The 16,488-nt window shown below is 47.1% G+C and overlaps 1 protein-coding gene across 1 annotated transcript; it reads left to right on the top strand.

Annotated features, from left to right (window-relative positions):
* The first annotated feature begins 862 nt into the window (after positions 1-862).
* SOX7 (SRY-box transcription factor 7) lies at positions 863-8,554 on the top strand. Its single transcript, XM_083432757.1, has 2 exons — positions 863-1,221; positions 7,132-8,554. Exons 1-2 carry the CDS (start codon positions 981-983, stop codon positions 8,010-8,012), a joined length of 1,122 nt encoding a protein of 373 aa, XP_083288883.1. The 5' UTR covers positions 863-980; the 3' UTR covers positions 8,013-8,554.
* The last annotated feature ends 7,934 nt before the right edge of the window (positions 8,555-16,488 follow it).

The following is a 16,488-nucleotide window of genomic DNA, read 5'->3' as shown; positions in this document are numbered from 1 at the left end:
GCATACTGTCCTCCTGGCTTCACATTTGCCCTAATAAAATCCAGCCCGGCTGTGAAAAGAGGGGCGCTCTGCACTTGCTCAGGGGTACTGTCCTCCTGGCTTCACATTTGCCCTAATAAAATCCAGCCCGGCTGTGAAAAGAGGGGCGCTCTGCACTTGCTCAGGGGTACTGTCCTCCTGGCTTTTGTTGTCGTTTAGTCATGTCCGACTCTTTGAGACCCCATGGACCAGAGCACGCCCGGCACTCCTGTCTTCCACTGCCTCCCGCAGTTTGGTCAAACTCATGCTGGCAGCTTCGAGAACACTGTCCCACCATCTTGTCCTCTGTCGTCCCCTCCTCCTTGTGACCTCCATCTTTCCCAACATCAGGGTCTTTTCCAGAGAGTCTTCTCTTCTCCTGAGGTGGCCAAAGTCTTGGAGCCTCAGCTTCACAATCGGTCCTTCCAGTGAGCACTCAGGGCTGATTTCCTTCAGAATGGAGAGGTTTGATCTTCTTGCAGTCCATGGGACTCTCAAGAGTCTCCTCCAGCACCAGAATTCAAAAGCATCAATTCTTCTGCGACCTCCTGGCTTCACATTTGCCCTAATAAAATCCAGCCTGGCTGTGAAAAGAGGGGCGCTCTGCACTTGCTCAGGGACACTGTCCCCCTGCCTCCCCCCTACCCACTTAATGGTTGGAAAGGAAGCTACCCGAGCCCTGGAGGCCCCCCGCGTCCCTTCCCCACGCCTCCCTCCCGACGGCGCCAGGCCCTCCTACCCCTCCCCGCGTTCTCTTCCTCCGGCGAGGCAGGCAGGGCGCGCCCGAGGCGGAGCCGGTCCCTCCCCAGGCGGCCCGGGAGGAAGCTCATAAATAGAGCGCGGCCGGGCGGAGGAGGGCGCCTGCCGGAGCGTAGTGCAGTGGATAGAGGGGGACGCCGCCCGTTTGCGCGCCCGCCTGCCGGGGACTCGCCGGTTCGAGACCCGCCAGCCGCCCTCCTGGCATGGCTTCGCTGCTGGGCTCATACGCCTGGTCCGAGAGACTGGAGTGCTCCCCGCTGGAGCTGCCCGACGGGGGCGCAGCATCCGCCGGCGCCGTCGGAGGGAGCCGGCCCGAGAAGGGGTCCCCCGAAAGCCGCATCCGACGCCCCATGAACGCCTTCATGGTATGGGCCAAAGACGAGAGGAAGCGATTGGCTGTCCAGAACCCGGATCTGCACAACGCCGAGCTGAGCAAGATGTTGGGTAAGGCGGACGCGGGAAAGAGCGCGCGCGCAAGGAGTGCGGGAAAGAGCGCACCTCGCCATTCGAGTTTTGTTTTTTTTTTAAAGTTTTCAGGTTTGATAACTTTTTTAAAGCTTTAACATTCGGTTCTGTGTTTTTAGATATCTCAGTTTGCTTTGCAGGCCGTCTGATTTAGCCCGCGCTCTGTGCGTAAAAATCCTTTCTGCGCGTAAAAATCGGTTCAGGGCGCGGGGTGACTGCCCAAAGGCGTTTAACAAGGAGGAAAGGCCTGATCCGGCCGCAGTTCAGCAACCTCTAAGCCCGTTGAGGTTTACTTGGTGGTCCGTTCCCGAGTTCCCATCAAAAACACCGACAAAAGAGCCCCGGGTTTGGCTGTAGCTTTGGAGTCAATGGGGACTTTGGAGTGATGGGGTTTGGTCGGCGCGCTGGGGAGTCGCTCCGAAACGGGTCCCTTTCCAATGGAAGTTCTTAGGTGGGGAAAATCCATCCGTCAGCTGCGGTTTGCTCAGCATATCGGATCGGGGCCCTCAGTATCTCGGAATCGGGAAAAGCCGGTGAAAAGGAATAGAGTCACTTTCTTTTTCACAAAAGATTTTCATTATAAGATTTCGCCATATTTAAAAAAAAAAAAAAGTGGGGAAAAGCGCGAGGATGGTGGGGGTTTTTTGCACGCGTCTCCCTATTTTTTATTTGCTTAAAGCTACTTTAAAACCGTGCGAAAGTTTAAAAGATGCCTCCCTAATTCCACACCCCCACCCCAATAAAATTAAAGCTAAATAAATAAATGACCGTGCTTTTTTATGATTAAGAGCTCACCTTTGCAAATAAGCCGTTGGGCAGAATGAGATCAGTTTTCCCGGAATAAAGGTGAGGGGAAAAGGCCTAAAAATTATTGCAAACTTGACGTGTCGCAAATGCACACAATAAATCCGGGGGGGGGGTGTTTTCTTAGCTATGTTCTGTATGTATTGTTCTGAAAAGTGTCAACGACCTAATACTGTATAAACAATATCGTACATATTTTAGGGGAGGTGCTTGGAAAACTTTGAAAGCTCTCTGTTTTCTTCCCGAAGTAGTATTAAAGGGCAGGAGGGAGGAATAGCCATACATAACATCACTTTTATTTTTATCTAGGAAATTAAATTACAGCTTTATTTATTTTTAAATAAATGAATAGGGCATTTAAATTTGGTTTTAATGTTGGATACGGCACACCAAGAAGAATACTGCCGCATATATATACATATTTTTAAGGAATGAAGGATATTTAAATCATGTATAATTAAATCAAAAACAACACAACAGCTGTGATGTACTTATTCATATTTGTATAGTCGTTGTTTATTAAACTCATGAGTCCCTCAAGTAAGCAAAAAGGTCTCCAAGCCACTGGCAACATATTTAAAAACATAAAGAAAGAGTAAATATTATACTAAAGTATAGACACATTTACACAGAAATGGATGTAATGATATATAAAAAAAAAATACACAAAGCAACCCCCAATGATAGCAGCAAAACAAAACAAAACAAAACAAAAACACACATTAAGAACAAGGAACAGCAAAGCGTCAATCAAAAGTCTAAGGAGAAAAGGTAGCATCTCCAGGTATTATTTTTATTTTTTTATATGAGCACTACATGTTAATAAATATTTATTTATCATCTTCCTAGCCATGTTCTACATAAAAAGTGCCTAAAGCAATACACTGTGCTAAAACATTTTTTTTTAAAAAACAAAAGTTCAACAGCAATAAGGACAAAAAACACTTATAAAATCAAGATAGCACAAACATATTCAACACTTAAAGCAATTCAGCACATCCCGTATCAAGCACAAATACCAAAGGTTTGTTACACCCGCAATTGCTTGATCTGAATTCGTTCTTTTTCTGGGGAGGTGCAGAGAGACACTTTCCCTTTCAAAACAATAATTTTATTTACAATAGAATTTGGGATCAATTTAAAATCACATGTGGGGAAGTGGTAATGAGTAGCTAGCTTGCAGTTTTCAGCGCTGAATACTTTTCTGCAGCTCTAGATGTAACCATTTAAGCCACTTATCCTAAGTTTATGTGTCCGTTGGAAGCAAATTCCACTGAAAGGTGCATTAAGCGCTTAGTCGGAACCAGTTTTCAATAGAGCACAAGGAACATTTAAATATTTGCATCAGTATTTCAGGTTTGCGCTGCCTCACCCTGACCAGGCTGACTTAGAAATAAATGCCTCTGATTTCAATTGCATTTACTTCCAAGTAAGCGTATGTAAGGTTACAGCCGTAACTTGCTACGGGGTTGTGCAAGCGTAATCTGCAGGGATATCTGTCCTTGAAAACATTTTTATGCCCGTGATGCTTTTCATTTGATTTCTCAAATGCTGGAAATTCAGCACATTTTCTTGGTGATCTTCATAACTATACAAACCTCTGTCCCACAGGTGAAGATCCTTTACCTGTAAATTAGGCTGCTGCCCCTTTCCCCCCACCTGTCCCCAGATTTTCAGCACCCTCTTGAAAGATGCTGTGCTCACAGTACCCATTGGGTTGCAATGCTGTGTTAGTTTCATGTCAGAGGCGATGCATCGAAATTAGCAGACGTCGCTTGAATTAGCAGACGTCCATGAATTTCAGTGGGACTTCTTCAACTAAAACTTACTTCAATACAACCCACTTTCCCAAGCAGAGATTTATATAAGGTTCGGCCACATCGGAGGTTCCATGTCGAACCCCTTTCCTAAAAATTCCTGCCCTGGGTTTTCCTTTATCACAGCTTCCACGCAGCGCCTTGACATTTCCCTCAAGCTCGGGCGTCATGACCCCAAGATCTATTTCCTGCGTAATCACTGCCAGTTCAGTGTATTGTTTTCATTTAGGGTTTGGTTTTATTTTCCTCCACTGTGGACCACTTTACAGCTCGGGGCACTGAATCTCCTGAAGACCCATTTTGCTGCCTGATTCCCCAGTTTGGAGACATCTTTTGGGGGCTCTTTGTGGTCTGTTCGTGGTTTCGCGCTCCTGAGTCACTTAATGTTGTCTGCAGACCTGATTCCCACACCGTTCGACTCCTCGTTCTGCACTCCATCGCGCTGTGTTACGGAGGATCAAGCCCCAGTAAAAATCTCTGCATCCAAAGGAAATTCCATCAATAGGAATGCCTTGGAACCCTGGGAATTCTACAGTTTTTTGGTTTTTAAAACAAGATCCCCCCAGAGTCTATGACCAGACACTCTTATGCTGGTGATAAATGATACAAGCTGGACTTCATCTGCACTGTACATTAATTAATTTGCAGGTTCTAGAAGAATAGCTGCGCAGGAGCGAAAAGGGCTGAGGAGTTAACAAGGTTTTCATTTCTGTATCACTTATCATTTCCATTGGTAGACAGCTTGTTATCTGAGATCTCAAAGAGTAGTTTGCAATAGATAAATACCATATTTTTCGCTCTATAAGACGCACCAGACCACAAGACACACCTAGTTTTTGGAGGAGGAAAGCAAGAAAAAAAATATTCTGAATCTCAGAAGCCAGAACAGCAAGAGGGATCACTAAGCGGTGAAAACAGCAATCCCTCTTGCTGTTCTGGCTTCTGGGATAGCTGCGCAGCCTGCATTCACTCCATAAGACGCGCACACATTTCCCCTTACTTTTTAGGAGGGGAAAAGTGAGTCTTATAAAGCAAAAAATACGGCAAGTACAAACACAGTAAGTGCCATGAAATCCATATTCTTATTATTATTTATTAAGTGTAAATCAAACGATCTGCCAGACAAAAATATATAAACAATATCCTTGCGCAGAAACACAAAATTAATACCAACACAAAATCAATACAAAAATCAGAGAGTCTTACAATGCAAAATTTCAAACAACGTAACATGCAATATTCACATGACCTCTCAAGTCAAGGCAGGATAGAAACGGCACAGATTTGCCAAGCTCATGGTAAAGATTCTTGCTTTAAAACGAAGTGTGGTGCTGATAATGCCGAGGTCGTAGGTTCGATCCCCGTATGGGACAACTGCGTATTCCTGCACTTTCAGGGGGTCAGACTAGATGATCCTCAGAGTCCCTTCCAACTCTACAATTCTATGATCCTAAGCAAAATTTGATATTCCTCCCTCCTCCCCGCCCCAGGAGCATCGCTCAGCATTTAAAACATCAGGCTCAGATTCGGATTGGTGGCTTTGCATGTGGGTTGATCGTCTGTCCTTAACCAAGTTGATGTCCATAGTAGGAACACAGACAGCTGTTTTAGGCAGAGTCAGGCCACTGGGTCCATCTAGTATCGTTGACACTGACTGGCAACAGCTCTCCAGGGTCTCCCTCCCAGCCTTACCTGAACATGCATACTGGGGAGTGAACAGCCACTCAGCTGCATCTAAATCCACCTTTTGCTCTTTCTGCGATGCTGCAGATTAGAGTGGCCAAAGGTGCGTAAATTCACCCACGGAAGCTTTTGCTCCTTGCGAGGAGGAGAAGCTGCCTCTTGACATTTCCTTTTTCCTTCCTTGACGCAGCAACACTCCAGGAACAAAAGTGCTCTCAACCCACAAACCTGTCGATTACATTTGAGCTCGCTAATTAAATTAGCCCTGATCCGGCTATAAACAACGCCATCTGTTGCCAAATTATTTCAGATTTATCTCTCGACCTTCATTGATTTTGCTCTCTTCTCAAATTTTGGGTATATTTGGGTGTCGAGAATGAAATGTTGAGTGACGGCAAAAGTGTGCTCACTCAGGAACATTTAGGTGTAAAGCGGGTTTTAAGGGGGGGGGGTCATCAGTTTGCTCTGAGGCTGCCGGCACACTTGGCAACTGTGGAAGTGGAGCATGCTTAGCAAAGTCCATTGAGTTCAATAGGTCTACTCTGAGTACAGCTAGCGCTGGACATCCCCCTGTAAAGCCTTAAAGTTGCATTTCCCAGTTTTCCAGGGGTGTGCAAAGAATCGCCTCTCCCCATATGAACTGACCCAGACCCTGTGATCAGCCTCTCAGGGTCTTCTTCATGAGCCACACAGTACCCCTTCCACATTTATAAGAACTTGATTGTTTAGTGTGGCAGCCCCTGAACTTTGGAACTCCCTGCCACTTGAAATCAAGAGGTGCCTTTGCTTTTCTTTTTTCGGCACCTGCCAAAAACCATTCTTGTTTAGACAAACCTGTCCAGATGCTTAGAAACTTGAGGTGATTTCCAGATGTTTTGTTTTTTGTATGTTTTTAAGTTTGGCTGTGAATTTTTCTCGGTTTTATTATTTCATCTTTTCGTAAACCGCTTTGAGGGTTTTTTTCAAAAACAATCAAGCGGTGTAAAAAATGTATGAAATAAATGAATAGGTTGCACCAAACAAGCTGAATCATTATTATTTAATTTGCGCAGAACAGACAATGTTAAATGCGTAGCATTGGCGGTGTAACATAATAATAAATTTTTATTTATACCCCGCCCTTCCTGGTTCAGAAAACCGGGCTCAGGGTGGCTGACAACAAATTTAAAACACTTAATTGATGCAACAAAACAGCATAAAATACAGTATAAAATGTGAGTAACAATAAATTCAAATTCAAAAATCAATTTAGGGGGGAAATCCATCCAATAAACATTAGATGATCACCAGGGCTAGCTGGCTAAATTGGTCCTATTTGGGCCAGCGAGGAGACCAGGGGAGAACATAAGCCGAAACTTTAAAATGACCGCAGTCCTCTGCCCCAAGCAGCTTACAATCTCATCACAAACAGTCTGACTATAACAGGCACATAGAGGAGAGGACTGGAAAGGGAGCCGATGTTAACAGAGGGTGACTGTGAGCCAGTGTGCCGAGTCCAGCTGATTGCAGCTCATGCTTTGCTGAATTTCCTGTGTGTGTGCCATCCTTACAGGCGTTTTCCTCCTCCTCCTTGCTCTCCCTGCAGGCAAATCCTGGAAGGCTTTAACGCTGTCCCAGAAGCGGCCGTACGTGGAAGAGGCTGAAAGGCTGAGGGTTCAGCACATGCAAGACTACCCCAACTACAAGTACCGGCCGCGGAGGAAGAAGCAGATCAAGCGGATCTGCAAGCGAGTGGATCCGGGTTTCCTGCTGGGCCACCTCTCCAGGGACCAGGACTCCGCGCCGGAGAAACGCAGGGAGAAAGACGGGCAGGCTGACTACTCTCCCGGTCCGGTGCTGCCCAGCCTTGGGAGATACCGGGAGGTTCAGAGCAGCGGCGCCGGTACCCCCATGGACACCTACCCCTACGGCCTGCCCACCCCCCCAGAAATGTCCCCCTTGGATGCGATAGACCCTGAGCAGAGCTTCTTCTCCTCCGCCTGCTCCGAAGACCCTTGCCGCTCCAACCTGCCCGGGGGGCCCTACTCTCTGGAGTACGCCGGCGGCTCCCTGCAGTGCGGCCGCCCTCTGGGCCACCTGCCCATCTCTCAAACCGCCCACCCTGCTTCTTCCCCTTGCTCGGCTCCCCCCTCATGCAACTACTACCCCCCTCCATCTTTCCACCCGGCCATGCAGCCCCACGGCCTCCACCCTCACCTGGGCCAGCTGTCGCCGCCTCCTGAGCACCACCAGAACTTCGACAGCCTGGAACAACTGAGCCAAGCGGAGCTGTTGGAGGAGATGGACCGCGATGAGTTTGACCAGTACCTGAATGCCCCCGGACACCCGGAGCCTGGCGGGTTGGTGGTCAATGGGCATGTGCAGGTGTCTCAGGTGCCGGGCGGCTCCCATTCCTCCGAGACCAGCCTCATTTCCGTCCTTGCCGACGCGACGGCCACTTACTACAACAGCTACAGCGTTTCTTAGGCCCATGGGGCGAGATCAGCTCCACAAGCTGACTGAGGACAGGCTTTGGGGTGTTTTGCCGGACGATAAAAACCTGTGTGCCACCTTTGGCCTCGCTCTACCCTTTCTCCTCAGGGTTTCTCTCCCCCGTCTGATCTGAATTCGCCTTGGACGTTGCCTGCTAGGCTTAAGGACTCCTAACATCTTAACTTCAGAAAGGCCGTTTGAAAGTTTTAGTTTGAAAGGCCTTTTCGGTTCCACTTCAAAGGGCCGTGGGAACCTTTTGATGGCCAGATGCGTCTTAATCGGGAAGCATTCTTGTCCCTCCCACTGGATCGAAGGGTCTGCTCTGATTTTTAGGGTGAATGGAGGGGCAGGGGAACCATGGGACTCTTGCCACAATAGGGGCCTGAAATGCTTGGGGGTGCCCCCGTTGGATTTGCAAACTGGAGTTGAAGATGGGGAACTCAAAACTGGCCTCTGTATTGATCTGAGCAGTTTCCTTCCCACCCTTTAACTCTCGCCCAGGCAGCAGGGGAACAAAAATAAATCTGGAAAGTGAATCTGCTTGGCTGCTCCTCTTGCTTCTCTAAGACGGCAATCGCCATAACCAAAGATGTTCTTGGGTGTAACGCCTTGGAACTAACTCCTAGGCCGATGGTGGGGGGGCCTGTGTCCCTCCAGGTTTTTCTGGACACACACACCCTTGTCCCCATCAGCATGGCCGGTGATCGGGGATGATGGGAATTGTATTCCGGCAACATCTGGAGGGCCAAAGCTTTTCCCCTCCCTGACCTAGGCAGCCCCCGTTAAACAGAGTGTGGTTTGTGCCTTGGTACCATCAGGCAGAGCTGGATCTACACCAGGGGTCAGCAAGGTTTATCTTCCCTGGGCCGGATCGGTCCCGCAGAGATCCCTTCGTGGGTCGGATTGTGTGTGTGAGCGCCCACGATTTTTGGCATGTGCCTCTGCGGAGACGCAATTTTTGGTGCCGCAGAAGCGAGTCCCCGCGCTGTGCCGATTTAGTGCCGTGCGCAAGCAGGCAGCTCAGTTCGGGGCAGCTCAGGGGCCGGTCAAACATCCTCCAAGGGCCGTTTCCAGCCCATGGGCATTAGGTTGCTAACCCCTGATCTACACCGACATGTTAAATGTCATTTCCCCCTACTGGAACAATATTAGATATGTCATTCTAAAATGACACAGGGCATACTTGTCAATTAAAATGTTTTTCACCTCGGTCCCAGTCCCCCCGGTCAAATGTAAGTAATCCCCGACTGGTTACCGGTTACTACACTCCTCCAGTTTCGCATTTTAATTCTTCCTTCCTCTCTCTCTCCTTCAGTTCAGGGGAAACTGAACACCGCCCCTTGAATACCATTGGAACGGGGCGGGGTTGTCTGTTGGAGTTTGAATGGAGTAAAAAAATAATAAGTAAAACACTACATGGGGACACAGGAACAGTGTTTCACCGATAGAGCAGTAAAAAACATTTAAAAATTAAGTGAAAGACAAGGCACAACACAACAATGATGTGTTATGAACATAGAACGTCATGTGTCCCTCTGAGTCATCGAAACCATTCCTTAACGATCCCTTGACGTTAAAAACCGTGAGTGTAGATCCGCTCCAGGTCTTCGTAACAGAGTAATGCAGGAGGTCTATGCTCAGATTTCTGTCCTTTCATTCCTTTTTGTGGGGCTGGCGTGGGATAGTTTCTCAGGTTGAAGCCAGAAATAGCCCGTCAGAAGGGTACCTGCCACCAACTAAAAAACCTCTTTTTAAAAATTATGTTAGTAGGATGAATATTCACACTTTGGAACCGATACCTCTCTCCTCCACTCCATAAAATCTGACCATCAGCATTGCAATAACTCCTTTGTAGATATGGACTTATTTGAAAGGCTTATTTTAGCACCTGTATTTTCAAACTGGGGAGCGTAGTTCATGTAGAAAGCAGTGAGGGGTTGGTTTGTTTTTAGGTAGGGCAAGATCCCTGAAAACGTAGCTGTTTCACCCCTGGGAGAAAGTGCATGCTTGAGTCATCGGGATTGCTGATCCCCAGAGCAATCACAGCAGCAGGAAGAGAAGGGATACTATGGGACTCCTCAATGATGGGTGCAGCATTTCTGGAAATAAAAAATAAAATGCAGTAATGCCACCAAGTCTCAACATGCGCCCTGCATCTTGGGAAACACAAAAATCCCTTAAGTGTGCCTTGTGAAAGGCAACCTTTGCATCATGGGATTTTTTTCCAGAGCAAGGGTGAAGTTGGTTGACTTCCAGGGATGTCAATCTTTCATGCACGCATCTGCAGAATGACTAAGCTGCACAGGGAGAATTTCACTTCTGACGCTTGGCGCAGGATCCTTCCCTGGCGAAAGGGTCCCACTCGGGTCTCCTCCATAGCAAGAAAGCAGAGAGAGAGAGAGCGCTGCTGGTCCAGCCCGTTTGGGCCAGCATCCTATTCTCACATTAGACAACATGAAACCTACAAGCAGATATTGAGCAGAATACCACTCTCCTCACCTAGTTGTTGTTGTTTAGTCGTGTCCGCCTCTTCGTGACCCCATGGACCAGAGCACACCAGGCACTCCTGTCTTCCACTGCCTCCCGCAGTTTGGTCACTCATGTTGGTAGCTTTGAGAACACTGTCCCACCATCTCGCCCTCTGTCGTCCCCTTCTCCTTGTGCCCTCCGTCTTTCCCAACATCAGGGTCTTTTCCAGGGAGTCTTCTCTTCTCATGAGGTGGCCAAAGTCTTGGAGTCTCAGCTTCAGGATCTGTCCTTCCAGTGAGCACTCAGGGCTGATTTCCTTCAGAATGGATAGGTTTGATCTTCTTGCAGTCCATGGGACTCTCAAGAGTCTCCTCCAGCACCAGAATTCAAAAGCATCCATTCTTCACCTAGTAGCTGTGGTTATTCTTTGACTCCAGTGCCTGGCATTCAAGGATACATTGCCTCTGAACCTGAAGGTTCTGTTTAGATCATCAAGCCTTTGAGACGTCTGTCCTCTGTCAATCTGCCCTAAGCCCCTTTGCAGGTTCTTTGAGTCACTGGCAATGGTGGCAACTCAAACAGTGAATGCTCAATGTTTTCTGTGCCTTGTGCAAAGAAGCATTTTATTTCGTCCGCCAGGAGTCGACTGCTCGTCAGCCTTGCTTGGTGACCCCCAGATCTCATCTGGAAGGAGGAGGAGGAGGAAGCAAATTTCTCCCTCTAACCCCAGATTTCTTCTCACCATGCATACTTTTTTATAAACCTCTGTTTACATTTCATCAACAGATAGTACCGAATTAGGGTATTTTCAACGGGGACCAGTGCTTCAGAGCAGACCGTTTGCTAGGCAAGGTGAAGTTTGGATGCTCTCCAAGAGCCCTGATAGAAGTCACCTGGCGACCAGCCAACTGTCTCCTCTAAGAAACCTCCCCCAAGACAGCTGCCCAATGATGGCAACAGAGAAAGTGGACACACCCATAGAGAAAATCCCCTCTCTTGTAAGGCCAGAACTATCCAATGCAGCTGAATGTTGGAAGGTTCAGGCCAGATTAAAGGAAGCATTTCTTCAAGGAATGCCATAGTTCACCTGTGGAACTCCCTGCCACAAGAGGCAGCTGTGGCCAGTAACTTGGGTGGCTTTGGAAGAGGATTAGACAAATTCCTGGAGGAGGAAGGGCTCTTGTGCTCAAGACCTGCTTGCAAGTTTCCCACAGGCATCTGACTGGCCGCTGCGGAGGAGACGGTCCACTGTTCTGATCCGGCCAGCTCTTCTAAGGTTCTTAATCGTCCTTCCCTAGAAGCTCCCAGTCTTCCAAGCCAGCTCGTTCCATCACTTAATGCAGGCTTCCTCAACCTCGGCCCTCCAGATGTTTTGAGACTACAATTCCATCATCCCGGACCACTGGTCCTGCTAGCTAGGAATCATGGGAGTTGTAGGCCAAAAATATCTGGAGGGCCGAGGCTGAGGAAGTCTGACTTAATGGCTCTCTTGGCAGTGACGTTTTTGCCCAAACCTTTTAATCCAAATCAAAACAAAAAAAACTCCAGTAGCACCTTAGAGACCAACTAAGTTTGTTCTTGGCATGAGCTTTCGTGTGCATGCACACTTCTTCAGATACACTGAAACAGAAGTCACCAGACCCTTATATATAGTGAGAGGGTGGGGAGGAGTATTACTCAGAAGGGTGGTGGGAGATGGGTGATTGGCTGATAGGTGTGGTAAGCCTGTTAACGACTGCAATTGGTCTTACAGGAAAAAGCAAGCGGTGAGATGGCCAGAAATAGCTTTATCATGAATAATGAGATGAGAATCCAATGTCTCTATTCAGACCAGCTCTCTCCATGGTTTTAAGTTTGGTAATAAGTTGCAATTCAGCAACTTCTCTTTCCAGTCTATTTCTGAAATTCTTTTGAAATATGACAGCTACTTTTTAGATCTTGTATAGGGTTAGATCTTTCTCATCCCTTGCTTTTTCCTCACCCTTCTGAGTAATACCCCTCCCCACCCTCTCACTATATATAAGGTTCTGGTGACTTCTGTTTCAGTGTATCTTAAGAAGTGTGCATGCACAAGAAAGCTCATACCAAGAACAAACTTAGTTCGTCTCTAAGGTGCTTGTTTAGTCGTTTAGTCGTGTCCAACTCTTTGTGACCCCATGGACCAGAGCACGCCAGGCACTCCTGTCTTCCACTGCCTCCTGCAGTTTGGTCAAACTCATGCTGGTAGCTTCAAGAACACTGTCCAACCATCTCGTCCTCTGTCGCCCCCTTCTCCTTGTGCCCTCCATCTTTCCCAACATCAGGGTCTTTTCCAGGGAGTCTTCTCTTCTCATGAGGTGGCCCAAGTCTTGGAGCCTCAGCTTCAGGATCTGTCTTTCCAGTGAGCACTCAGGGGTGATTTCCTTCAGAATGGAGAGGTTTGATCTTCTTGCAGTCCATGGGACTCTCAAGAGTCTCCTCCAGCACCAGAATTCAAAAGCATCAATTCTTCGGCGATCAGCCTTCTTTATGGTCCAGCTCTCACTTCCATACATCACTACTGGGAAAACCATAGCTTTTACTATACGGACCTTTGTTGGCAAGGTGATGTCTCTACTAGAAGGATTTTTTTAATTTTGTTTCAACTACGGCAGACCAACACGACTTGCTACCTATAACGAGAACTTTTAATCCAAATGTAACTTGGGGGAGGGGCTTTTTTCCGCCCCCCCCCCCCAGCTCCTGTGCTTTGTGCCTCTGGAACATCCTTTTTCAGTATGGAGAGGACCTATTGTCTCGTCTCCTCCTGCGTCATTTGTTTTTGTCCTGGTCAGCATTCATTAAATTAGATGGTAGGGTGACAAGCAAACCACTCCCTGATCCGCCACTCTGGGCCATTTCCACACTTCATGAAACGGCTCTTTGTAGGCCCAGCGTGGCAGATCAGGTCAGGGTGTGGCTTGTCATCCACAAGCACTCCTCCGCCTTCACGTTGCTTTGCCGTGCTCGGTGTGGCAAGAAAACCAGAGAGGTTTCCATGTCCCGGCCATCTGCAGCAGCCGTTGTGTTGCAAGTCGAACCATCCCATTCTTCTCTGAATCTAAACCGGGGTTTCCCAAACTTGGGTCTCCTGGTGTTGTTGCGCTACAACTGCCACCATCCCTAGCTAGCAGGACCAGTGGTCAGGGATGATGGGGACTGTAGTCCAAAAACCACAGGAGGCCCAAGTTTGCGAAACCCAGCAGGGCTCCTCTTAGTTTCTTAAGGCTACAAACTGGTGGATCTAGGAAAGGGGGATAAATTTGTGTTTGATTTCCTTTTATTGAGAAACTGCCCCATTTGCCTCTTCTTGAGCCAATATGCAAACTGAGACGTCTTTGTCCTTTGAAATGAGGGTTTGAATTTTGCAGTGCCACCCCTCAACCAAACAGTCTGTGCCCTGCTGCATATATTGGGGAAAGTGCACCCAAAATGTGTATCTTAGCAAAAAAAAACCCACCACATTTTATTGGGGGAAGCAGCTTGCCGAAATGTGTACGTTACTCAAAAACTGGATGCAAAAAATGTGTTCTTTCAGAGGAATTGGCGCTGAAGTGTGGATGAATTTTCATGGGGAATAATAATTTCAAAAATGCAAATTTCTGCCAGTGGAAAAACGAGAAAATGAAAAGATCCTTCCGGTCCTGCTTTCTATGTTTCATTTTGCGGTGCGCACGTGAGTTGCGCACTGAAAATGTGTGTCTTTTAAATTGGAAGTTAAAGGGGGAAATACGTGAAACAGGAATTCTCTTTCCTTTGGCAGAGACGGCAGGCAAATTCTCACCCTCTCTCTCTAAGAGGGACATTTCCCATGTAAGCAGCTATGTTCTGGCAGCCTCTGTGGTCCAGCCTCTCCAAAGACTTTGCCATTTTAAAGATGATAAGTTGTTGTCCTTGTTTCTTCCCGCGATCCGGCGACTGCTTCCACACTGTTCCAACCCCACTGACGTGAGTGGGAATGCCATAGAGTAAATGATTGACGGCCCCGTCTTTAAAAGTCACCGCCCAAGTTAAATGTGTGTCAAGGGTGCGGTTTCATGAGCAGACTAAAATTCGGGGGGCCTTGCAGAAATAGTGTGTCACTTTTGCAGGCTGACGCTGCCAGTTGAAAAGTTCAGACGTTTCAGGTGCTTTGCGATTCATTTCAGAGGCTGGCTATTGGGATAGCAGATTCTCAGAGATGTGATTCATTCGTGTGCTCCAGGGCTGAGTCTTGGCTTTAACTAGATCCCCTGACTGTGTGAAATTAATTAATTTAACAGCCTGTTCTGTACACACACACACACACACACCCAATTAATCTTCTCCGTTTCACATCCAAATGTCTTCCTCATCACTGGCACAAAGTCTCTGCAAAGCTTTGCTGGAAAGGATTCCACAACCTCACAACGCTCTGGTGTTTTTATCAAACTGTCACTGAAGGAAGATGCTTTTGATGTTTTCACTTGTCCCTTTCTCCGCATCAGTGTATCTCTGCCTGAAATGACATTGTACATATCTGCTTCACAGGATCTCCCCCTTTTCCACCATTTCTGGGACTTTCTTGTATCGGTGGAAATTGACTGGTTCCTGCTTCCTCCTTTTCTAATCAGTTATTTAATAGAGTTATTCTTATTGTAATGATTAGTTAGCGGGTTTATATCATTCTTGTTTTTTGTTTTTCTAATAATGTCCCTGAAGTGTGTGATTTAATATACAAATAATACTTATATATATAAATATATATAAAAATAAATGAATTAAACACCACAATGTTTAAGCTAAAACGTTCCTTTTAATTTTGCTTCCCTCTGTGATCTTAAGTGTGGACATTTTCCATTGGCATAAAGTATTTAAGTTAAATAAATGCATTTTTATATGAAAATTGTCATTTTTTTTTCAGAGAGCGGAAGGCTTGAGGAAGCTGGATTCTCATTCCTTTCACAGAGATAAAAGGCCACACGCTACATTTGAAACACTTATTGGAATTCTTCTATAAAATGTTAATAGAAAACAAAATTAAAAAGAAGAAAAATACATTTAAAGCGCTCTAATGCCACTTTAAACAGATGTGGCACCCCCTAAAAAAAATTCTGGGAGCTGTAGAGTAATAAAGCTACTGAGATTTGTTAGGATCTCCCTCCCAGACTTCCCTGAGGACGGATTGATTGACAAACGACTCAGGGAATTGTAGCTCAGGCGTGGGGAGGGGCTGAACAAGGGTTTCCTAGCAACTCTCAGCGCCTTTCACAAACTATAGCTCCCATAATTCTGTGGAGGAAGCCATGGCTGTTTAAAGCAGCGGTTCTCAAAGGGTGCGGCAGGAGAGGATGGCAAGTGTGGCAGGAAGATTCAAGGGCAATCAAAAAAATATTTAAACATAGAGTTGGAAGGGGCCGCTAGAGTCATCTAGTCCAACCCCCTGAAATGCAGGGATCTTTTGCCCAATGTGGGACTCAAACCCCCAACGCTAGGATTAAGAGTCTCAAGCTTCAGTGTAGTGTAGTAGTAGAGCCAGTGTGGTGTAGTGGTTAAGAGCGGTAGTCTCGTAATCTGGGGAACCGGGTTCGCGTCTCCGCTCCTCCACATGCAGCTGCTGGGTGACCTTGGGCCAGTCACACTTCTCTGAAGTCTCTCAGCCCCACTCACCTCACAGAGTGTTTGTTGTGGGGGAGGAAGGGAAAGGAGAATGTGAGCCACTTTGAGACTCCTGAAGGGGAGTGAAAGGTGGGATATCAAATCCAAACTCTTCTTCTCTTCTTCTAGTTGCGTGGCGAGTCCCCCCACCCAGTGAAAATAAAGACACATGACACAATTATTTAAGGTTAATGGGCTAAAAATGGCCACAACTTTATTGGTTACAGGTGATGAGCGGTATTGGCTTAGGCATCGGTCCTAACTGACTATATCCAACTCCAGCCTGTCTGCTTGAAGTCCGGGAAGGGTTAACCACCAGTAGGGGGAGTCCTGCTGATGCACATCAACTAGGAACTCCCCCGGGGTC

Source organism: Podarcis tiliguerta (genome assembly GCF_965153285.1).
Source record: "Podarcis tiliguerta genome assembly, chromosome: 3".
Lineage (NCBI taxonomy): Eukaryota > Metazoa > Chordata > Lepidosauria > Squamata > Lacertidae > Podarcis > Podarcis tiliguerta.
The sequence above is the reverse complement of the archived record's forward strand: the minus strand, read 5'-3'. Positions and strand labels throughout refer to the sequence as shown.